Source organism: Pelodiscus sinensis, chromosome 7 (assembly GCF_052426305.1).
Source record: "Pelodiscus sinensis isolate ZL-2025 chromosome 7, ASM5242630v1, whole genome shotgun sequence".
Taxonomy (NCBI): Eukaryota; Metazoa; Chordata; order Testudines; family Trionychidae; genus Pelodiscus; species Pelodiscus sinensis.
In genome coordinates, this window is record NC_143058.1 from 41,848,913 (window position 1) to 41,873,097 (window position 24,185).

Sequence of the window (24,185 nt, forward strand, 5' to 3'; positions counted from 1 at the left end):
GAGAGGCGCCGCTAGGAGTGGAGAGAGGGCGGGGGGTAGGAGCCCCAGAGCCGGGAGCCCGGCGCAGCCGTAGCGGCTCCTGCGTCCAGCCTCAGCGCTCATCATGGCGGGGGCTAGTGCGAGCGGCCGGGAGAAGCGGGCCACGGCGGCGCGACTGAAGGCGGCTCTGAGCGGCGGCGGCGGGGAGAGCGGGGCTGCGGCGGAGCTGCAGGCGCTGCTGGAGCGGGCGCTGGCCGCGGGCGGCGGGGAGGCGGCGGCCGAGGCGCTGGAGTGGTGCCGCTGGCTGCTGTCGGGTGGCGAGCCCTGGGAGGACTTCGTGCAGGCGGTGCGGGCCTACGACCCGGCCACGCTCTGCGGCCTGGTGTGGACGGCCAACTTCGTGGCCTATCGCTGCCGGACGTGCGGCATCTCGCCCTGCATGAGCCTGTGCGCCGAGTGCTTCCACCAGGGCGAGCACGCCGGGCACGACTACAACATGTTCCGGAGCCAGGCAGGGGGCGCCTGCGACTGCGGCGACGGCAACGTCATGCGGGAGGCCGGGTGAGCGGCGGGGGGTGACGGGCGGCCGGGCCTGGGCGGGCGAACGGGCCCGGGAGTGAGGAGCGTTGGAGCGGGGCCGTTGGGGCCTGTGGCTGCGGGCGTAGGGCCGACACCTGCAGTTGCTGCCCTAGTGGGTGGGCCTAGGACTGCAGGTGCGTCCTTAGGTGGCCCCTAAGGGAAGGGGTGGTACCTCTGGGGAGAGTTGTTTTTTGGAGGAGGAAGGCGATTAGGCTGGTGCAGTGGTGCTAATATTTAAACACAAGGCGTAGGCAGAAATGTCATGGCTTAACTTGTGATAGGCTCTGTGACCAAGGTGCAGGTGCCGAGGCCAGAAGACCTGCCGGAATGTATTCATTTGTTTCCCCATGTAAACCCATATCCTTTCTCATGTCCAGGGAGTTAGGGAGTGCTAAGAAAGTAACCACAAAAATGGCTTTGTGGGTTTCATGCTTATTGTGTATCCGTGACTCAGTGTCAAATGTGCTCTGTGTACAAGTAAAAAAGGTACATTTTTAGACAACATTGTCAGCCCTGCAGAATTGATCTTAGTCAAGCTGGGTTCTTCTCATGCCCTGTTCCATCACCAGCAGCATAGGTTTTGCAGGTTAAATTCTTAACTCCAGTGCACAAATGTACAGGGACAGTTGCACAAACCCATTGCTTTCTGGGCTTGCTCAGGTGTAACTGGCACTGTACACAGAAATTAGTTACTAAGTTGATAATGCATAAGAAGAAATTACATTCAACTCCATATTTGCTATGTTCATTGAACAGAACCAAACAAGACAAAAGAAGTCAAAATATTGATAAAATACACAAGAGATCAGCTAAGAGCAGGCCTTGCCTTAGGGCAAGGCAAGCAAGGCAGTTGCCTTGGGGCCCGCACTGCCCGGCGCCCGGCTGCTCACTTGTTGCTCTGGCTTGGTGCAGTCACCCACAACATACCACTTTGGGCCGCACAAACTCTTTGGCCAGGCCTAGCTAAGAGTGCCATTTTAACATATGCTTTTATCAGGTTACCTTACTTTTCACTTTAAATGCTGTTCATAACTTTTAAAACTGGGAGTCACTACTCTTATATGGGTGCTGTGTGATTCACAGAACAAGAAAAGTGAGCAGATACTTTTAATTAATGCTATTCCAGTTACAGTGTTGACTAGGCCTTGATATGTAATTGTAAGAAGGAGAAGGTATGCCTTTTCAAGGAAAGAGAGCAATCAAGTAGTAGTTACACAATGGCTAATTTGTAGATATGTCTTGATCATTCAGGGGATGAAAAAGATGGTAGTGGGAAAAGCATAATTAAAAGTAAACAGCAATAACACTACTTTGGTTACTTGAATATAGAATGTGTATTAGCTGACTTCCAAATGAACACCAGTTGTTTAACCACGTTACTCAGAGTAAATACTTAGTAGAACATATTAGATAATGTTATCAAAAGCTATCCAGTCCTGTTCCACAAAATTTTCACAATAATTTTCAGAAATGTAAGGAATGTTGTAGTCTCACAGAAGAATGATAGAAAACAAAAACACTGTATCACCTTTTGGGTGAACGTGTTCCACAGCCTTTTACAAGGTCCCTCATCAAAGACTCTTATGTAAATTAAATTGTCATGGGATAAGAGGGAAGATCCTTTAATGGATGGAGAACTGGTTAAAAGACAAGAAAGAAAGGGTAGGAATAAATGGTAAATTTTCAGAATGGAGAGGAGTAACTAGTAGTTCCCCAAGAGTTAGTCCTAAGACCAATCCTATTCAACTTCTTAATAAATTATCTGGAGAAAGGGGTAAACAGTGAGGTGGCAAAGTTTGCAGACGATACTATATTGCTCAAGATAGTTAAGACCAAAGCAGACTGTGAAGAAGTTCAAAAAGTTCTCACAAAAGTAAGTGACTGGGCAACAAAATGGCAAATGAAATAACATGTGGATAAATGTAAAGTAATGCACATTGGAAAAAATAACCCCAACTATACATATAATATGATGGGGTTAATTTAACTACAACTAATCAGGAAAGAGATCTTGGAGTCATTGTGGATAATTCTCTGAAGACATTCATGCAGTGTGCAGCGGCAGTCAAAAAAGCAAACAGGATGTTGAGAATAATTAAAAAAGTGATAGAGAATAAGATGGAGAATGTCTTATTGCCCTTATATAAATCCATGGTACGCCCACATCTTGAATACTGCACACAGATGTGGTTTCCTCATCTCAAAAAAGATGTACTGCCATTAGAAAAGGTTCAGAGAGAGACAACTAAAATGATTAGGGGTTTGGAACAGGTCCCATATGAGGAAAGATTAAAGAGACTAGGACTTTTCAGCTTGGAAATGAGGAGACTGAGGGGGGATATGATAGAGGTATATAAAATCATGAGTGGTGTGGAGAAAGTGAATGAGGAAGAGTTTACTTGTTCCCATAATGTAAGAACTAGGGGCTGCCAAAGGAAATTAATGGGAAGCAGGTTTAAAACAAATAAAAGGAAGTTCTTCCTCACACAGTGCTCAGTCAGCCTGTGGAACTCCTTGCCTGAGGAGGTTGTGAAGGCTAGGACTATAACAGGTTTTAGAAGAGAACTAGATAAATTTATGGAGGTTAAGTCCATCAATGGTAGTTAGCCATGGGTAAGGAATGGTGTCTGTAACTTCTGTTTGTCAGAGGGTGGAGATTGATGGCAGGAGAGAGATCGCTTAATCATTACCTGTTCGGTTCACTCCCTCTGGGGCACCTGGCATTGGCTACTGTCGGCAGACAGGATACTGAGCTGGATGGACCTTTGGTCTGACCTAGTATGGCCATTCTTATGTTCTTCCTCACAGTTCATGTCCTCACATGGAAACCTGCACAATACCTTTAGAAGACGGGCCTGGAAACTGAGGACATGTCTACACTATCTGCTGGATCAACAGGCAGCTATCGATCCAGCAGGAATCAATTGATCACATCTAGTATTGATGTGATAAATTGACTGTTGAGTGTTCTCCTGTTGACTCCAGTACTTCTTTGCCTACGCTCTTTGTTCAGTGTCTGCCATCAACTTATTGCAGTGAAGACACTACAGTAAGTAAAGCTAAATGTGTCAGCTTCAGCTATGTCACATAGCTGAAGTTACATAATTTAGATTGATGGCCCAAGGTAGTGTAGACTAGGTCTCAAATTCTTAACTCTGCTAGACACCAAAAATCATGTACTTAATAAAGAGTGAATTTATGGTTTATTACAACAATCTATAATTCCCCTTTGTCCTATGACTGTATAGGTGCAAACTGCTTGCTTCACCTCAAATGGTCTCTTGTAACATAAATTAACTCCCTATCTGTTCCACTTTGGGTTTGAGCTGTGGCATTCAGAATACCTTTCCCAGAGCTAAAGGAAAAACTCTGAATAAACCCAAAAGTGTGTCGTATTCATCAACAGAAGTCGATCCAGTAAAAAATACTACGTCACCCACATTGTCTCAGGAATGTGAGGAAACATGTACAGTTTCCCTTTCTTCCTTTTACACCTTTTTTATTTTTTAGTTAAACAAGTCAATCTAATTCATTCTATTCTTTTTTTCTGAAGTCCTATTTAGGATTTTTTCTTATCCTGCTTGTTTATTTTTTTTAAAGTTGTCTCCTTGACTCTTTCTTTTCCAGTAGTAATTTCCATTCACCTGCTCTGTTACCTACAACTTTACTAACTATTGTCTGTCTCTCTTGTTACCTTTTCTCTTTTGCTGCTCTTGTAGTCTGTCTTCTTTACTTCCACCTTTTTCCCCTCTCCCTTTTTCTCTGAACCACTCTCCCTCTTCAGTTCCCCTCAGTTGGATGGGCGCTCTCTCTCTCTCTCTCTCTCCTTTCCTTGGTCTTAATTAGAATATTAAAACCATGAGGTCTGTGATCAAGCTGGTTTCTTGAAGCAGTCAACTATCTCTACGTAGCTGGAGTTGGCTTACCTGAAGCCGAATTTGACACTGTCTTCGCAGAGAGAAGTTGATGGGAGCAAACGTTCCCATTGACTTGCCTTTCTCCTCATGACTGTGAGAAGTACTGGTGCCACCCTTAGCATTTGATTTGGCAGATCTTAACTAGACCCGCTAAATCAAATGCCAGAAGATTGATCTCCGGCACAGCAAGTGAAGACATGGCTTTAGGTGAGAGCAGGAATAACAGATTCCTGGGTAATGGAAGGCCAGAGAAAGAGAAGACTTAATTGGCAAACCAATCAACAATCCATTTGTGATGGACACAGGGCAGAATTTTAATGGGATGTGGCCAAATTGAAAAACACCTTTAAAAATATTTTTAGAGCAGTTTCTGGGGCAGTAGCCTATCCCAAATTTCAGTTTTTATGATCAGTTTCCTATTTTATAACTACATCTCATCACTGAGGTTTTACAAAGAAGTAGTAAAATTGTCAAATCCTCAAAATAACACACCAAAACACATACCATTTCTTGTCTCATATTTTAGTTATAGTAATCTAAGGTATTACCTATAATAACAGTTGATAGAAATAATTAAATTTAAACAAATGGGAACAAGGATTGATTGAGCTGTCACTGATGGAGTAAGAGTGATAGAGAAGTTTTTGTGTAGGGGAGGTTCCATTCAGTCCACAGAAAGCAATACAGTAGAACCTCAGCTACAAACACCAGAGCTGTGAACTGACCCTTCAACTACATACCTCATTTGGAACTGGCATTATGCAATCAGCCAGCAGCAGAGAGACACAGACAAAAAACAAATCCAGTACAATACTGTGTACAATATAAAATACTAAAAAGTAAGGGGAAAGCAACATTTTTCTTCTGCATGATAAAGATTCAAAGCATAGGTGAGGTGGGAGGGACATAAAGGGAAGCAGCGGCTAACGGGGGGTACGTGACCTCTCCACATGACATCCCATAGTGATTCTTTCCCAACCCCTGTCCTCCCTGGTCTGTCCTTTCCCTATTGTGCGCGTGCCGCATGTGCTATGTTGCATCAAGTAGCAGACAGTGTAGCCAAAGAGTGTCTGCCTGGGAGAGTGTAGCCGTCCTCTTCCATGTTACCTCGCCAGAGAGAGAGGGGTTGTCTCTGTACAGCTGTGCTGCCTGGGCCAGGCAGTGTGGCCAGAAGAGGAGAGACTCTGACCCCATCTCTTCCCTTCCAGATCTGGCCCTACAAGCTGCTGTCCTCCTTGCCCCCAGTACTTGGGGAGTGTAATGTGCCCCTTTCACTGCCTTCCCTCCTCCAGGTCACCTCTGATTCAGAGCTATATTAAGTCAGTGTCCAGTGGTAAACTTTTGAAAGACCAACCATAGCATTTTGTTCAGAGTTACAAACAGCCTACATTCCTGAGGTGTTTGTAACTCTGATGTTCTGCTGCACTTGTTTTAGGAATGTTAAAATTAGATTGATCAACTAATTGAATAGTTGATGGAATATCCATTGACTATTCGATTAGTTGATAAGGGCACTTCTGCTTTGAAATGTAGCAAGAGCCCCAGTGGGGACTCTTGTACATTTCAAAGATGAAACGCAGCTGCTGCGCCCCTACCCGCTCCCACGGAGCTGGAGGGAACTGGCTTTTCAGACAGCTCCCCCTAGCACCACTTTCTCTTTTCCCCCCGTCCTTGCTTCCTCTTTCTGATAGAGGTAGCAGTGTGTGTGTGTGGGGGGGAAGTAACTAGTCAACTACTGTATCGACTATCTGACTAGCGTGTTGACTATCAGATAAGCTTTTGCTTATTAGATAGTCGATTAGTCGCTTACATCCCTAATTTGTGTTCATGTTTTTTCTTGAAAAGTACAAGAACAATATGTGAAGCTGAGCTGTAGATCTTCAGTTCATTAATGAATACTAGGGGGCTGTGCCGCTGGCTCGCTACGCTTGCCAACCCCGCTCCAGGGCTAGGCAGTCCTGGCTCTCCCCCCTGGCTTTTGGGCAGGACAGAGTCTGGGCCAGCCCCAGCTCCCCCCAGCCACAAGGGAAGGGCCGAGGCTACACCAGCCCTGGGTCTACCATCTTCCCCCTGCCCCAGCTGAACTAGCCCTGATTCTCCTGTATCTCCCAGGCCACCAAGGAGGGCCAAGGTTGTATCAGCCCTGGCTCTTATCCTGGATGCTGGGGGGGCAGGGCCAAGGCTTCGCCAGCCCTGACTCTCTCTGTCCAGCTGAAGGGTGGTGGGAGGGGCCTTGGCCAGTGGCTGGGCAGCCTGGGCTCCCTCCCTGAGCACTGAGGGGAGGGGGAGGCAGGATGCAGAGTGATGTGATGATGTCACTCTATCATCCCACAGGAAAATTTATACAGAAGATAAAGAAAAAACATGAAAAGAAAAAAAGAAAAAAGCACATTTTGGTCCTTAGAGGCCTGAGGCCTTGTCTAAAATTTCCTCAATTTAACTAAAGATGTGGTGCAATTTGGTGTACAGGGAAGAGGTAGACCAGAGACAGAGAGGTTTAAACTAATGTCAGAGTGTCTACATGCTAAGTTCCACTGGTTGAATTGAATTGGTTTAATGTAGCACTTTTAGTTAACTGGTGCAATTTTGTGTGTAGACTTTGTTGTTATGTAAAAAGTGCTGAGGTGTGCAAAGCTAAGGTAGCAGCTTTCAACACATGGATTCATGCAATAGTAGTGCGGTTTCTAGCTTGACATAAGGTCACCACAGCCTAGGGATCTATTAATAGCTGAGAGATTCAAATGTGGAACCTGATTACAAACTTTGTCTGCCATCTGCTTTGCTCAGAAAAAAATCGTAGTTACTGTTCATGAAAGACACAAGTATTGATCTTATATTCCTTAGTTTTTGTAATTTTATCTCCCATATTCTGAGCTTCTGTTCCAGACATGTTGTTTTAGAAGAATGCTGTATAACACAGTCTTAGCCAAGTACTTGATTTATTGTACATTGTAGTATAAATCTGCCTAGTTCATCATATAGTGCACTGTTTCTTTAAGAGCGTTAATGAAAACCCAGAGATAGCAGGCTGTGATGTGGTAAGAGTGTATATAAATGTTTTCAGAAAGGCTTGTACTGAAGATTGTATTCCATAGCAGCTACCACAATATAAAATTTTACATTGGATGTCCGTAAACAAGGAAGTTTGCATCTAGCATGACAGGTGTTGGTGTTTGAGTCAAATATCTAGCTGAGTTTTGAGTTATTGAAGATGCAGATTAAAATCTATACATTGCTGAACAAACCTTTCCATATCCACGCAATATTATGAACTCCTTTACTATATGGTATCATAGCCCCTGCTTTTGTAGTTCTGAAAATACATCTTGGACATTAGAAATGATCTATACCAGGGTTTGAAAATGTACTTGGATAGCTGCATGTCAGAAGATTAACCTCACTGTCTAGAGCAAGATTTCATAATCTGTAAGAGCCAGTGACTTGCGTTCTGTGACCCACCCTCCTAAGATGTCTAACCCTGAGCAAGTGAAATTTCGTAAGTGTATCAGAAATAACTAATAATGAAGTTTTGAAAATAAAACTTTAATTATAAAAGATTTACTATAGTTTTAAACACAATCCCAACCAAGTGTTATGAATAAAGCTGTCTTGTGAATAAAAACTGTTGCATCCAAAGTTGAACTGAGGGGGGAAAAATACTTGGGTAACTTTCAGTTGACAGGCAACTGAGAGACTTTTTTTTTTTTATTACTAGTCAAGAATCAGATACAAGGGTGGAAAATGCAATGAGAGTTAGATTAACATAAACTGCCTTACATTGATCTAACTCTGTAAGCTTCTACACTAATATGTCACTCCCACTAATTTAGCTACTCCACTTAAAAAGCCATTTATCCAATCCACCTCAAAGCCAGTTTCCCCCAGCACTGTCTCTGCAGTGCTGCCTGCCCTACCCCTGTGCTGCTGCCTGTATTAGAGGCAGCAGCTCAGAGGAGGGGGGGGAAATGGGAGGCTGCTCTGGCAGCAGCCCCTGTCCGTGGTGACCCAGGCTAGCTATGGGGGAGAGGCTGCTCTGGCAGCAGCCCCTATATGTAGGGGTTCCAGTTCCCTGCTGGGACCCCACCGTGGACATGGGCTGCTGGATCCAGCGCAAGCAGGGGCTGAGCAGTCCCGGCTCAGTCCCAGCTTGCACTGGGTCCGGGACCTACCCCTACTGTGCCTCTATGGTTTAAATGTGGTTGAAACTGGACTGCCTGTGTGCCTGGCTCTTGCTACATTTAAACTGCAGCAGTGCAGGTAGCTCCTGGACCTGATGTGAACCGGGACTGAGACGGGATTGCACAGTCCTGGCTCGCGCCAAGTCCGCTGCATCTCTACGGTTAAAATGTTTTAGGAGCTGGTCTGCCTGTGTGCCCAGCTCTTACTACATTTAAACTGCAGAGTTGCAGTGAGGGTAGCTCTTGGGCCCAGCGTGAGCCAGGACTGAGGAAGCCTTCCCTTATTGACTAATCAAGTAGTCAGTAAAAACAAATTACCGACTACATTAGTGGTCATCAGCTGGTAGATCTTGGAGCCTCTGACAAGTGGTCCTGACTGGTTTGGCCAGGAAGCCATCAAGTGCTCGTACTTCAGTTGTCCCTCCGCACACTGCCATGCTGCTCCTGCCCTCTGCCTTGCAGCTGCCCCCCAAGGAGTCTCCTGCTTGCTGTGTAGGAAGGAGAAGGGAGGGGGCCCTGATGCCAGGGTGTCCCTCCTCCCCCCACTTCTGTATCCTATCTCCACAAAGAGACAAGGGAATGAAGGGAGCTTGGTAATGCAAATTTCTGTCACTCTCACACAGTGTGTGTCTGTCATTCTTACAAACACACACTGTCCTTCACACTCATCTCGTAGCCCAACACCTACACGGGGAGAGCGTGTTGTTACTTCTTTTACTGCTTGGAAAGTGTGTTTTTGGTTTTTGACTGGTCTGTGCATTTCATAATTTTCATTTCTCTCTATGCTTAAATTTTATGTCTTTGAGTAGTGAGTTTTAAAATGCCTAACCTGTCTTGGCTGGAGTAATTATCCCTTTGGTAATTGCTGCTCCTGGAAGTGATTGGCATGTCCCTGCAGCCCCTAAGAGAGGCAGAGCAGGGAGTCTTCCACTAGGAATCGGTAATGGGGAACCGTGGCCAGTAGAAGCTGTGAGCTCAATGCCTATAGATGAGGGGCAGCACATGGTGCCATAGAGCCATTGCTGTACATGCCAGCTGCTTTCAGGAGTGGTGCAGGGCCAGCGCAGGAGTAAGCCTGCCTTAACCCCACTGCTCCCCCACCCAAAAGCCATCTCCGTTAAACAGTGGCCAGCCAGAGTCTGCTTCCTGAATCCCTGTCCTAGCCCTGAACCACCTCCTACAGCAGAGGTGGGCAAAAGCCTGTCAGTGGGCCAGATCTGGCCCGCCTAGAGCTTTGATCTGGCCCGTGAGGCAGTTCCAGGCCTCTCCCCCAATGGTCGTGCCCAACCTGTGGCAAGCGTGCCGCAGGGGAAGGAGTTCAGCCTCGCCCCTCCTCCCCCGTGCAACTGCTGGAGAGGAGGCAGTGCTGGGACTGAGAGCCGTGGCCATTGCAGTGGTGCCTGTGGGCCAGCCCCGAGCTGTGTGGCTGTGGCAGCAGCGCCTCTGTGGCTGACCCCAGGCTGCATGGCCATGGCAGCAGTGCCTCTGGGGCCAGCCCTGGGCTGTGATGCCTCTGGGACGGTTTGGGGCAGTATAGCCGCAGTGTCTTCAGGGCTGGCCTCGGGCTGCAGTATCTCCTGGGCTGGCCTGTGGCCGTGGCAGCGGTGCCTCCGGGATCGACCCTGGACCATGTGACCATGTCAGAGGTGCCTCTGGGGCTGGACCCAGGCTTCATGGCTGTGGCAGCAGAACCTCCGGCCTCTGGAGCTGGCCCTGGATCATGTGGCTGCAGCAGCAGTGCCTCCGGGGGTGGCCCCAGGCTGTGAGACCATGGCAGCAGTGCCTCTAGGGCCGGCCCCAGACTGTGGCTCCTTTGTGGCCTGTGGCTGTGGTAGCGGTGCCTCCAGGGTTGGCCTGGGGCTGCGTGGCTGTGGTAGTGGTGTCTCCTGCCTCCAGGGCTGGTCCAGGGCTGTGTGGCCATGGCAGCGGTGCCTCTGGGGCTGACCTGCAGCCGTGCTGCATCCTCTGGGGCTGGCCCTGGACTGCATGGTCATGGCAGCAGTGGGGCCTCCCTTTGGGATGGCTGGGACAGTGTGCTGAAGCTGTTGCTGCAAGGCGTCACGAAGCCAGGTAAGGTTCCCCTTCATGCCCAGAATCTACCACCCCAATCCTGTCATTTCCTTCCCCACCCAAGACCTGGCACCCCCAGCTTGCTCCTATACCCTCCCTTGTTCTTGCACCCTCTCTCCTAGCCACACACTGCACCCTCCCTTTTTCCTGCTCCCTCCACTTGGCTAGACATCCTACTCCCAGCCTGCTTCTGCACCCCATCCCTATCCTACTTTCTGGCAGCCTTGTGTCACGCACTGTACCCCTCATTTTTTGTCCTTCCCAAGAGCCTAAGGAGGTCCATAAAATCCACTAACTCCAGAACCCCAGAAAAGTAAATCTGGTCTATGAGAAGCCCTGAATCTCAGTCCCCCCTTTCCCCTCACCCCATGAGGCTGGAGCACCAGAATGAGGTGTTTCATTTGGGGCCATATCAGTGAAATTGGGGGAGGGGTTTGGAGAAGTTTTTTGCTTCTCACTCTTGTGGTCCCGAACTGATATATTTTTTTTTTGTGGGTCAGTGACCCCAGTCTCCAAAGGGGTCCCCCACCCCTGCCATAAATAAAGAAAACATTGAAACCTTTTGTGCTGGGCATAATATTTTACGTTATTTAAAATGAAGTTTGATAAACTAACATGAGAAAATTAAAATGCTTAATCTGTTTCATAATTTAAATTAAACCGTTCTTACTAGCTGCAGCTGGTTCAGAAAATAAGGTCACCGTACCCAGCAGGGTAGTTCTCCCCGCCCCTTCTGCCCAAGGCCCCGTCCCTTCTACCCAAGGTCCCTCCCCCTTTGGATCAGCCCACAGCCACTTCCAAAATTTGCAAAGTGACTCTCCTTCCAAAACGATTGCCCACCCTGTTCTACACCCGAGCTCCTGCCCAAGACGTGAGTCCCCTTGTACCCAAATGCATTCCCAGAGCTTGCACGCTGAAGCTCCTCCTGGACTCCAATACCCCACCTTGGGCTAATCCTGGAGCCCCTCCTACACTCCATATTCCTTGGCCCAAGACCAGAGCTTGCACCTCAACCCCCTACCCTAGCCTGGTGAAAGTGAGTGAAGCTGGGGGAAGAAGGGAGATGGAGTGAGCAGGGTAAGGCCTTGGAGAAGGGGCTGAGCAGGGGCAGGGCCTTAAAAGAAGGGGCAGAAAGGAAGTGGTGGCAGGGTACTTGGGTTTGAGGTAGATCTTACATTGCACTTAAACTGAAAAATTGATCTTATGGTTGAAAAGGTTGGAGACCACTGGACTACATGATTAGTGGTTACCTGCTTTTTAACATCCTTAATCTGCATTCTGATCACTTTCTCATTTGATTACCTGACGACAGTATGTCTAAGGCCACCACCTAAGAATGTGGGTGTTTTCTCAAGGTGATTGTTTACAGGCAATTTTCATATTCTGCTTATGCTTTTTTGGACTTGTGCCAGGATTTCTCACTTCTATTATCTTGTTTTTTTGTGTCTGACCCATAGTTGGCCATACATTTCTTTTTTGCTCTTATTTAAATATAGGCAGGAGCTGGTACCACCATATAATAATTGACTTTGCTTGACCGTGTCCATGATAAGACTCTGTTTACAGTTACTTGTAACATTGGCAAATTTGAACTGTGAAGACTGAAATTTTCTATGCCGAGTGTCTGGCTCAGGCTGAATATTTTTGGAAAATTTCAGGCCAAGTGGTTGAACTGCTTCTGAGAATGAAGGTAGGAAAAACAAAGTTGTGATGGGCAGATTAAAAAATTCTGAGGGCCTGTTCTTTGAAAAACTGTAGTGCCACCATGCATTTGTGCAGGGACTTGAAATTTGACAAGGCAATGCCTTTTGTGTCAGGAATATGTTGTTGTTTATCTTCCCTGTGAAAATCTATCCAAACTTTAAGTTATAAGCTTTTGAAAAATCACAGTTCAAGGCTTACTGGAGACTTCTTAAATTCCCCAAAGATTCCACCAGTACTGAGCACGCTGCAGCCCACAGCTCAGCAGAACTTTTCTTGCAGTTGCAGCTCTGGGTTGCCTCAGGCCATATGGGATTTGGTTTATACACCTGAACTGAAAGCAGAAGCTATTGTGGTCTCAATGGCCTCTCCTCCTTTGAGGCAGCAGAAAGGAAGAAGCCAGTTGATTTAAATCAGAGATCTCAAACTCCTAGCCACACTCTGCATTCCCCACAGTAGCAGGAGCCGTGGAGAAAGTGGAGCATACTGAGGGGGCATATTCGCTCTTTCTGCTGCAGCTCCTGCCGCCAAGGCGATTGCGGGGGGCGGGGGGGAGGGCGGGGTAGGGGACTGCTACCACTGGGCAGTGCCAGGCCTTCTGATGATCTGCATACTCGTGGGACAGGATTCCATGGGGGAAAGAAGGCAGGGCGATAGCAGAAAGGGGTGGAGTTCGGGGCTACTAACAGACTGCTCCCCTCCCCCGTGGCAAACTGAGAATCATGGGCCAAATTGCACAGTCATTCTGGCTGGCACTGGCCCACAGGCTGGAAGTTTGAGACCCCTGACTTAAATGCAGAAGGGACAAGACCCAGACGTGCTTTGAGGGGAGTAGATAGTCACAAGAACTATCTAAAAGCATGTAAGGAGGAGGTAGTTAGGACTGGAAATTTAGGGTCAAGAGAAGACGGACTGGCTGGGCAAGGAGACTAGAACTGAGAACCAGTTGGATCAGGAGTAAGTAGCTGAAGGAGGAGTGGAGATGGATATGGTGCCCGGGAAAGGAGAAAACTGGAACTGGAGGAGCAAAACCTCTGGGACAAAAAAGGTGGGGGATGCGCTGAGATTGGATAGAGTACAGGAAGTGAGATTGGCACTGGGAATGAGTTGGGATGTGGATTGTGGTGGGGGAAGAGCCATTCAACTACAAGCTGAACAAGTGCAAAATGGTGGTTGAGCGTGCTTGTGGGCATTTAAAGGGAAAGTTTAGGAGTCTATTGACTAAGCTAGACCTCAGCAAACCTTGTGAGGTGAATCAAAGAATTCCTTTCTGAGAGCTTCATGGAGATATGCGGGGAGGACTCTTGCTCCATCTCCAGACACATTAACAACTGATTCTGGGCCCCTCCATGCTGTGTAGGCACGGAGCATGCCACACATCACACCTAATTGCCTTAACCCGCTTGTACTGAGGAAAAAATTGTGAACTCACCAGAAGTGCCTTCCCTGGGATCAGTGCTCGACTATGACACTTCCTAGGAGGAGGGGATTGGATCCAAAGTGAAGAAGAGTTCTTCGCTTTCACTGCTTGCCAGCTGGCCATTCTCCTTATTCCCTTCTTCCACCACCACACTGTTCTTCATGCTACAGCCCTGAGTCTCTTGGGTGGACTCTACAGTCTAGCTTGGAAAGCAGGTTGTGTTCCCACCCCTAATCACATTCAGATGGTCATAGAAGCAGCATGTTTGCGATGATGCACAGACCATCTTTCACCTTTGTTTTGTGCTAGGACTGCTTCAGCAGTCCTTACATGACACTGCTGGGCATCACTGGAGTATCCTTTCTCCACCAGGTACTTTGCTATCTTTGTGCAGCTGTGACGGACCGGGCTGGGTCTGGGCACTGCTGAGAGCATCCGCTCAGGGCAAATTGCTCAAATTCGGGGCTCCTTACAGCCCCCAGACTGGAGACCTTCCCAAATAGGCCACAATCCAGTCCTACAGAGCGCTTCAGCTGCCTGCCTGGCCAGCCGGAAGCCTCACGAGCAAAACCTTCTGATACCCCAGCAATATCCGTGCCTCAGATGGCCCCTGGTCTCATACACAGGTGAGGGGTTTTAGAGCCCAATCTCACCTACGCTGAACAAGTTCTGTCCGGTTCCAAGAAACCAGCCACAGTTCCCAGGTCAATTTACCCTCTGGACCTTACTCACAAGATCACGCTGAGCCAATCCTTTAGAATCTAAAATCTAAAGGTTTATTACTCAAGAAAGAAAAGCATGAGACTGAGGTTGTTAAAGTATCATACATTACATGCATTGAATCTCCCAGTTCTTGATGCGGGCTTGCAGCAGAGATGTTATAACTGCTGGCTTAAAAGTCCTTGGTGTACATCCTATGCCAGGATGGGTCCACAGTTCTTCCCGGCTTGTGATTCCCTGCGAGGCTGCATCTGGGGTCAGGAGCAGATCTGAAGACAAAATGGAGGCTGCCACATGGCATCGTTATACCTCCTTCCTCATCTCCTCTTGGCTGCAGCAGGTCACCTGGCCCGTGGCCTATCACTGTGTCCCCTGCTGGTAGCCCTTAGGTGTCAGTCACCATTCTTGAGGTGTGTCCTCGGCCTATAGAGGGCTATTGTTCCATGGAGACTTGCTCAGTAGCAGGGTTCGCCAAGCGGTGGTGAGCCCTGCTCGCCAGCTGCGCGGTTCTGCGAGCTGCGCATGCGCAGATCGCGTGGTGTCGGCTGTGCCGGCTTATAATCTACTCGCCACTGGCGAGTAGATTACATGATTTGTCGAGCCTTGCTCATTAGCATGTCCATAGGCTGAGCATTCTTCATCTACTGCTCAATCCCATACATAGAAATTTCCAGTATTAACACAGAGTACATATTCATAACTCCACACACAGACATTATACAGACATATGAAGAGCATATACAGAATCAGTAGAAGGCAAGCTTTTGTTTGACACCTTACATGGCCCTCTTTGTACCACTTTTTGGGCAACCTCCCCCCCCCCCCACGGGTGCAGCAGTAACCTGGCTGCTTCCCTTAAACTCCGGTAACGTGACAATAGCTAACAGCATATCTTTTGCTGTTTCATAGCTTGGAGAGAATAGATTCCTCTCCCCACACTTTGGTGAGGTTTAAGATCATATTGGCACTCTTCTGCACCCCAGGGAACTTGAACTCATGGTACTTGAACTCATGAAAGTGATGTCCACGTGTCCTGCTCAGGTGTGCTGCCTGCTTGGAGGTGTGCTCGGAACGCTGGCCACATGGGAAATTAAATTCAAACTTTCCCGGGGCTTTTTTGTGTTTGCTTGGAGAGCAGTAGAGGCACAAGTTCTGGTCAGAGTAGGGCACTTCCTCTTGGGGGCCAAGAACCTAATCTTTCTCAGCACTGGGTCTACATTACCGTGAATTCGACCATGCACGTTTGAAATTTGCGTCACTCCTTGCAAAAGCATCAGTACTTGAAATTAACTTCATTGGCCCTTAAAGTCGATGGAATGACCTTGGTAGTGCGGACTTTTTAGAAAATCAGCCTTATGTGGCTAAATTTGATTTAAACTCCTAGTGCAGACCAGGCCTACCACTCCAACTCTAGTCCTAATTTTGGAAGAAGGCAGGCCACCAAGATGCTGTTCCTTAGTCCTGCTTATTGAAGACTACTAGGGGGTTGTGCCCCCTGCTTGCTATGGTCGCCAACCCCCCCTCTCTCTGGCAGCTTTCACTGCCAGAGAACATGAGAGTGTGATGATGTCATTCTGTTACCCATCAGGACAATTTTATATATGTGAGAGAGAGCGAGCAAACAAACTTCTGTTATCTTAAGTGATTTATTATGGATTATTTTACACTTGTTCCCAGTTGACCTAAACTCAACCAGAATAATCCATTCTTAAACCAAGAAAGAGGAGGCTTGTACTAGTTTAACAATATGGGCTTCAATTTATACTGTTGGCTGGAGCAAGGGTTTCCATCTGGCTAGTTTTTAACTAGCTTGACTGAATTTTGTACTCAATGCTTGTTAAAAGATTTACAGTATTGGGTTCTTTTCCACTTTGGGACACATTACTGTGTTCTATACATTCATACCTTCCTAATGTGGCTGCTGGAGTTGGAGCTGGGGCTGCCGCGCATCTGCTCCCGGGCTGGGGCCACCCATGGTGCATGGTGAATCTATTATAATATGAGGGATTCTGATGATTGTTTCCTACATCTTTGCTATAATGTTTTGCTGCTTTCATTCCTCGTGTGGACGTTCCTTCATCATCAATAGGAACTCTTATCACATTCCTTGATGCCTAAAACTCACCTCTACAGTTTTAAAAAATGGAGGTAAGGGAAAATTAACAGGAGTAACATGCAAAATATTTTTACTCTAGTTTATTCAGGGATAACAAGTAGAGTTGTCAACCAATACTGAAAATTTCAGTGGGGAAAATCCTACTTGTGTGTAAAGTGTGGTTTTTTTTTTTTCCTTTCTTTTTTTAAGGGAAACTTTTTTTCACAGAAAATGTTTGTTTTGCAAAAGGCCCAGTTTTCCTTCAGAAATTGTCAACCAGCCCTGGTAAAGAACAGTTTTTAATCAGTATGGTGAGACCTATATGAGGCAGCAAGAGGGGGAGGGGTAGAAACAGGAGCCAGCTGGAGGGAGCCAGCTTAAGTGCTGAGTTCCCCCCAGCACTGTCTTTGTGGTGCCGCCTGACCCCCCCCACTGCTGCCTCTATCAGAGCCAGGATTGGGGGGGATAAAGGAGGCTGCTGCAAAGCAGCCTCTGCCTGCGGCAGGACCGAGGCTCGCCATGGGCAGAAGCTGCTCCAGCAGTGGTGGACAGGGTTGTTCACTGTGAACGGGCTGCTGGACTCAGTGCGAGCTGGAAATGAGCAGTCCCAGCTCGTACTGGTCCAGGACACTGCATGTCTGCATTTTAAATGTAGTGAAAACCTGGTGGCTCTTACTACATTTAAAATGCAGAGCCACAACACAGATGGCTCCTGGAGCTGGCATGAGCTGGGACTGCTCAGTCCTGGCTCGCGCTGCCTTCTGGAGCTACCGTGCTGCGGCTCTGCAGAGCGGTCCTTATTGATTAATCATGTAGTCGATATAAATTGTCAGAGCTCAACAAACGGTTGCAAAATCCACTTGCCAGGCCCGCACCGCCCATGCGCCAGATGCGCACTGCGCATGCGCGTGCCGCCGGTGAACGGGGCGACTGGCTGAAATCTACTCGCTATGGGTGAGTAGATACACAGATTTGTCAAGCCCTGCAAATTTTTATCCAATTGCATCTAGCTAACCACAATGTCACATCCTTAGTTTGGTCTTACCCCTGGGGATAGGGTTGCCAGGTGTCCGGTTTTGTACTGGACAGTCTGGTATTTGCACTGTCTGTCCGGTAGAAAAATTCAGAAAATACACGACATGTGCAATGTCCAGTATTTTGTGAATTTCCGGCAGGGCGCCGGAGGGAAGCCTGGCGGGGGTGGGGGAACGATTGGGAGGCAGAGCGCAATTGGCTTTGGGAGCCCTGTGGTCGTGCGCAAAAGCCAGGTGGGGTGGGGCTGGGGCAGGGGCCGGGGCTGGGACTCCCAGCCACCCTTCTTCCCCTGCCCCCCCCCCCCCCCCCCCCGCCCGGCTTTTGCACAGGACCAGAGGCTCCCAGCGCCAATCGCGGCCCGCCTCCCGGTTGGGAGCCTCTGGTTGCAAGCAGATGCCAGGCAGGGGGAGAGGCTCCCAGCCCTGCCCCACCCCGCCCGGATTCTGCTGGCAAGTAAAGAAAGCGCCTGCCAGGGGCGTGGCTGGAAGGGCTACGGCCAGTGGCTGCATCCCCCCTCCTCGCCAGGTCTGCTTCCCGCCCCCCTTCCTCTGTCACTCCAGCCCTACGGCCCCCAATTTTCACCCCCTCCCAGTTCTGCTTCCTGCCCCCTCTTCCTGCCGGCTAGCCCCGCGGCCCCTGGACACCCCCTACCCCTGCCAGCCCTGCTTACCGCCCCTCTTCCTCCGGGCCCCCCCCATCCTCTCCTCCAGCCCCACAGCCCCCGATCTCCCCCCCCAGCTCTGCTTCCCGCCCCCCTTCTCCCGTCTGGCCCCCCCAGCTCTGTTTCCTGCCCCCCTCCCAGCCAGCCCTGCCCCCCTCCCAGCTGGTTGTTCCTGCCCCGCTCCCCTGCCAAGCGTGTCCGGTTTTTTAGCGGGGTCTACCTGGCAACGCTACCCGGGGATTCTTCTGAAATAGAGGTTTGAAATGGGAAGTGCAAAGAAGTTTACTGATCAGGAGAATAGAGACAGGGAAGGACAACAGTATTTCCTTTTATCTTTGGTATGTACAGTAACTCAAAAAACCGAATAATTCTCTTCCAAATCCTCAGTTAAATGTCTCCAGTTAAAATTCGAACACCTCTGACTAATTAAATGGCTCTTTCTGATATACACTCTTAAATATGTTTATCAAAGAATTTATAGAGGTAAAATATTTACAGAGGAAAATCATGCAGCATAAGACATGAAAAAAGTAATACGTTTTCCTGTCTAAAACGACTTTAATTGTGATACTAGAATGGTTTGCAATAATAGAAACTAAGCTGGAAATGACTTATCTAGTTTCTCGGTCTTCTAGTAGGGAATCTTACTTTTCAGTGTTTTTTTCTATTGTCTCACTCACAGAAGATGCCTAAAAATAAAGGTAAAATTTCATCATATTGTCTAATTTAGAAGCTAATTCTTCCTTATTCCTTGTTACAGCATTTAAGGCTATTAGCTGCAGTATTTTTGTCAGCATGGGCTGTGGATGAAGCTGCTTTTCTAGAAGACAAGCTCCCCAGCCTGTGTCCCTTCCCATACTCCACCCTTGCTATGCACAGGCCCTGTCCTATCCTATACCCTTCCCACTGTGTTCCTCTTCTGCCTGCTCACCCTTTCCAGCCAGATCCATTCTCAGAGAGTACTTATTAATGGTTCACAATCCTGCTGGAAGGGCATAACAAGTGGGATTCCGCAGGGGTCACTTTTGGCGCCGGTTCTGTTCAATATCTTCATCAATGTTAAATGAAAGAGTACGCTTATTAAGTTTGCAGATGATACCATGCTGGGAGGGGTTGCAACTAATTTGGAGGATAGGGTCATAATTCAAAGTGGACAAACTGGAGAAATGGTCAGAGGTAAATAGGATGAAGTTTAATAATGACATGCAAAGTACTCCAAGTAGGAAGGAACAATCAGTTTCACACATAACGAATGGGAGCAACTGTATAGGCAGGAGTACTGCAAAAAGGGATCTAGGGAGCATAGTGGACAGCAAGCCAAATATGAGTCAACAGTATGACACCTTTGCAAAAAAAGCAAATATGATTCTGGGATGCATTAACAGGAGTGTTGTAAGCAAGACATGAGAAGTCATTCTTCTGCTCTACTTTGCACTGATTAGGCCTCAACTGGAATATTGTGTCCATTTCTGGGTACCACATTTCAGGAAAGATGTGGAGACACTAGAGAAGGGCTATGATGGAAGGCTGAAAGAATTGGGCTTGTATAGTTTAGAAAAGAGAAGACTGAAAGGGGACATGATAACTGTTTTCAAGTATCTAAAAGGGTGTTACAAGGAGGAGGGAGAAAAACTGTTCTCCTTGGCCTCTGATAACAGGACAAGAAGCAATGGGCTTAAATTGCAGAAAGGGAGGTTTAGATTGGACATCAGGAAAAATTTCCTGTCAGGGTGGTTAAACAATGGAATAAGTTGCCTAGAGCAGGTTAGGCAGACATCTATCAAGTCTCATATAGACCAGTGGTCTCCAACCTTTTTACACCCAAGATCACTTTTTAAATGACAGAACAAGCTAAGATCTACCGCCCAACCCCTACCTTGAAGCCCCGCCCCTTTCTATTCTCCTCCTTTCCATCACTTGCTATCCCCAACCCTTATACTGTTGCTTTTTTCCCCCCAATTCTTCTGTAGGAAGAGGTTTTTCCAACACTTGGCCTGTCTAGACTGGACCAAATGTCAGAAACCCTCCCCCCCCCCCTTTTTTTTGAAACTCCCTTATTCCTGGTGGAAAGAGGAATATAGGGGTGACCAAAAGAGCATGTTTGCTCTTCCACTAAAAAAAGTGGAAGAACGCATGCAGATGCAGAAGTGTTTTTCTGGGATATCTCCGGAATCCTGAAAAAACTCCTGCAGTTTAGCCGTACCCTTGCTGGGTTGAGACAGGATATGTAGGCTCTGGGGTGGGAATGAGGGATTTGGGTGTGGGCGTGGGTGAGAGATGCAAGCTCTGGGAGGAAATCTGGATGCAGAAGGAGATGGAAAAGAGAATGCTGGCTCGGGGAGGGGGCTCCAGGCTAGGAAGTGTTGGGGTCAGATGTAGGGTTGGGGTACTAAGCAAGCCACAGGCCTGTGGATGTGAGGGTTCAGGAATTTGGGTTGGGACATGTGAGGGGCTCAGGGCAGGGGGTTCCAGTGTATGATAGGCTCAGAGCTAGGGTCTGGGGGAATGGAGTGCAGGAGCGTTATGATGCTGTGGCCAGATGGGGGCTTGGCCCCAATTGGGGGTTTGTTAGCCAGGCTTCATTTTTAAATAAAATACTATGTCAAACACAAAGTTTCTTCATTGTCTTTATTTATGAGAAGGGCAGGGAACCTGTTTTGAGTCAGGAAGTCACTGACCCACAGAAAAGTCATTTGGGGCCACACAAGGGAGATGCAAAAAAACCCCTCCTCCCAACCCCCCCCCCCCCCAGGCCTCACTAATGTGGCCCCAGCTGTGCTGGTGGGACCAGGAACATGGTGCTGGGGAAGAGTGCTAGTGGGTGCTGGGGCAGGGGACAGAGTGCTGGCGTGGGGGCAGGGTTCTGCAGCAGGGCACAGGGGAGAGGGGACAGGGTTCTGCAGCAGGGGACAGGGTGCCGGTGGGGAACAGGAGAGAGGGGACAGGGTTCTGCAGCAGGGAACAGGGTGCCAGTGGTGCGCAGGGAGTCCCCTGCACCAGCCTCCTCCCAGGATTCGCTTCACGCCCCCCCCCCCCTTCCCGCAGAGGAGGGAAGCCCTGTGTGCCCCTCTTCCAGGGCCAACTTCCCCTCCCACGGAGCAGGGAAGCGCCCGGGCGCACCTCCTCCGGGGCCAACTCCCCCTTCTGCGGCGCAGGGAAGCCCCAAGCCCTGGCACACGCCTCCTCTGGGGACACCCCGCTCTCCCCCGCAAATTTCGTCGTGCCACAGATCTGAGGGAGGGGAGCAGCCAGTGCACTTCCGGAACTCCCAGAAGTGGCGTGTAGCTGCAGGATTTCCGTCCACCCCACAGGAAGCCAGCACTACCTCCATTTTCGCTGGAGGTAGGTAGTGGGGCTTCTCAGGGGTGGAGAGAAATGTGGGGGGGGCCCGAACGCCTCGCGATCGACATCAACCGGTTGGTGACCATGGATAAAGTCTGTTCTTGGCCCTGCCATGAGGGCAGGGGACTGGACTTGATGATCTCTCAAAGTCCCTTCCAGTTCTAGTATTCTATGATTCCATGATCTTGTTATGAAAGTCACACAAATACATGTTAATGACATTTCACTATATGTTTGTTAAAATATATTTCCAAAGATTTTTGGAATAACAAAGCGTTTTATATCTTGATAAGGTACTGAGTTTGGTGGAGTATTCTCCTTAAAGCTACTTCATCAAATAGTCAGAAGTAAAAGGGAAACTCATTTGTTCAGCTGTCTGGAATAAAAGGAATGTTGTCCCTTTAAGGGCTCTCTTCAACAGCGGGAGTGAAAGGGGGGTAGGGCTGGACAGAGGACAGGAAGATTTTGGAAGCAAGTTTTTGTACTATAGCAATTAAAATTAAAATGTGCATTTTAGATAAGGGTGGCTTTTTGAAGAATTTATTGTAAAAACATGTCTGAAGATCCAAGCATTTAAGACTAAAGCTGAATACTCTGATTGTACAGCCCAGCCCGGAATATTTATGCCAGGATTTTTTAGAGATGTGATTTTTGTAATATTCAACAACAAACTAATGAAATATTTAAAGCAGATTTTAAACTAAAGTCCTTTAGACATACATAGGCAATGTCTATAATAGTGAGAAGATCAGTGCTGCAGTGGTTGATCTTCTGGCACTTGATTTAGAAGGCCTACCAAAGAACCATTAAATGGAACATGGAAGGTGCCCCTGTTGAGGTGAGGAATAAGAGAAGTTGACTGGAGTGTTTGCTCTCATCAACCTCCCGCTCTGAAGCCAGCGTGAAAGATTAAATTAAGGTACAGTGACTCCAGCAATGCAATTAACCTAGCTGGAATTGCGTATCTTAATTTGAACTTCTGGGTAAGTATGGACAAGGCCATAGTAATGCATACCTGATTTTGTCAGTAAATTCAGGATTGGCACATGCCTGTTAAATGGTTTCATTACCACTTAATGGCTCTTTCACAGGTTCAGTGTTATGCTAGTAGGTTTGGCAAGCAGGAAGGCTTTTCATTTTTAGTTAACAGAGCCACTTCCAGAGGAGAGTCACCAGGCTGCAAGCTGTACCAGCCTGGTGTGGACGCCTTCCGGAATGGTCAGAATAGGGATAGGAAGAAGAGGAGGAGAAGTTGAGTACTAAGACCCAGGGAAAACATTGCCTCCCCTTGCCTCTTATATTCACCACCCATGCTTACTCATTCCAGAGGTTGGAACTCTTGGACTAGTGTCCCGGTATTCTCAGTGGATGGTCCGATATGTGGAATGTGCTTCCTTGCCTAGTGTATCAGAACACAATCTTGACTGTCTTCAGGGTGTTCTGGAATGTGTGACTGTTTATTCAGGCATCTACTTTTTACTTAACTGATGCTCTAGCCATGGGACTCTTACAGTAATATGGGAGAGTTGATTATGGAATAGACAATTTTGTTGTTTTCCCAGTGAGTCTGTTGTACGTGTAACCCATTGGTGAATGTATATTATAAATCCAGCTCTGTACAAATTAAAAGATTATATGAATAGTTACAGAGTCATGGTTCTAGCTGTAGCAGCTCATGCTTTTAGTCCTGGGAATTCCTGGCTCAGTTTAGAGTGTTGGCCAACACACGCACACATTTAAAAAACAAAACATATTCTGTGACAGATCAGAGTATAGGACCAATATCTCAAGATTTGGAGTTTGACATGGTGGCAGAAAAGTTTTAGAATTTGGGTAAAAGAAATGTCTTTGGAATTAGTACTATAAGTGCAAAGGCTTCTTTAATTTGTTTTGTTTTTGAAATCAGGTTGACATGTTTAATGTGCATTCTAGGCTATATTGGGTTAGTTTCAGTTTTTGTCCTAATTTTTGTAAAGAACAATGGACTGTGCTAGATATAACTAAGGACCACGCCTAATGCTCTTGGAGCAAGAACCTAATGTGATATTTACTGGCTCCTAATTTCGTGCTGTTATTTAAGACAGTGGTCTTAAGCTATAAAACATCTGGGCTGGGAACTGGGTCCACCCTGCTTTTTATATTCCTAGCTGACACATTTAGATCGCAGAATAACTTTCTTTTGATTAAAGGGCAAGTTTCTGGCCCTCAGGGGTGCAAAGATAACTTTGAAAACATGAACTGAATGTAAACTGGTGTGGCATGGTTTTAGGGCTTGTTTAAAATACTGCAGCGGTGCAAGTTGTCCTGATGCAGCTACACCGCTGTAGTGCTTCCCTGAAAACCAGGAGTTCTCTAATTGGGAGTTGTGATCAATGTTCCCTCTAAGCTTTTCTATCCATATGCAGAATAAATTTTGTTATGTGCACCAAGGAATGGGCAGACGTGCACCACCAGTAGAAATGCATGCTGCTTGCTCTAGGCCTTGTTG

The 24,185-nt window shown here is 47.6% G+C and overlaps 1 protein-coding gene across 4 annotated transcripts in view; it reads left to right on the top strand.

Annotated features, from left to right (window-relative positions):
- The first annotated feature begins 103 nt into the window (after positions 1–103).
- The window catches only part of UBR3 (ubiquitin protein ligase E3 component n-recognin 3), a 240,482-nt gene continuing 216,400 nt past the window's right edge, over positions 104–24,185 (top strand). For all 4 annotated transcript variants that reach the window (XM_089779752.1, XM_089779753.1, XM_089779754.1 and 1 more), the window contains exon 1: positions 104–540. In XM_089779752.1, the coding sequence (XP_089635878.1) occupies positions 104–540 (437 nt within the window). The remainder of the gene's footprint in view (positions 541–24,185) is intronic.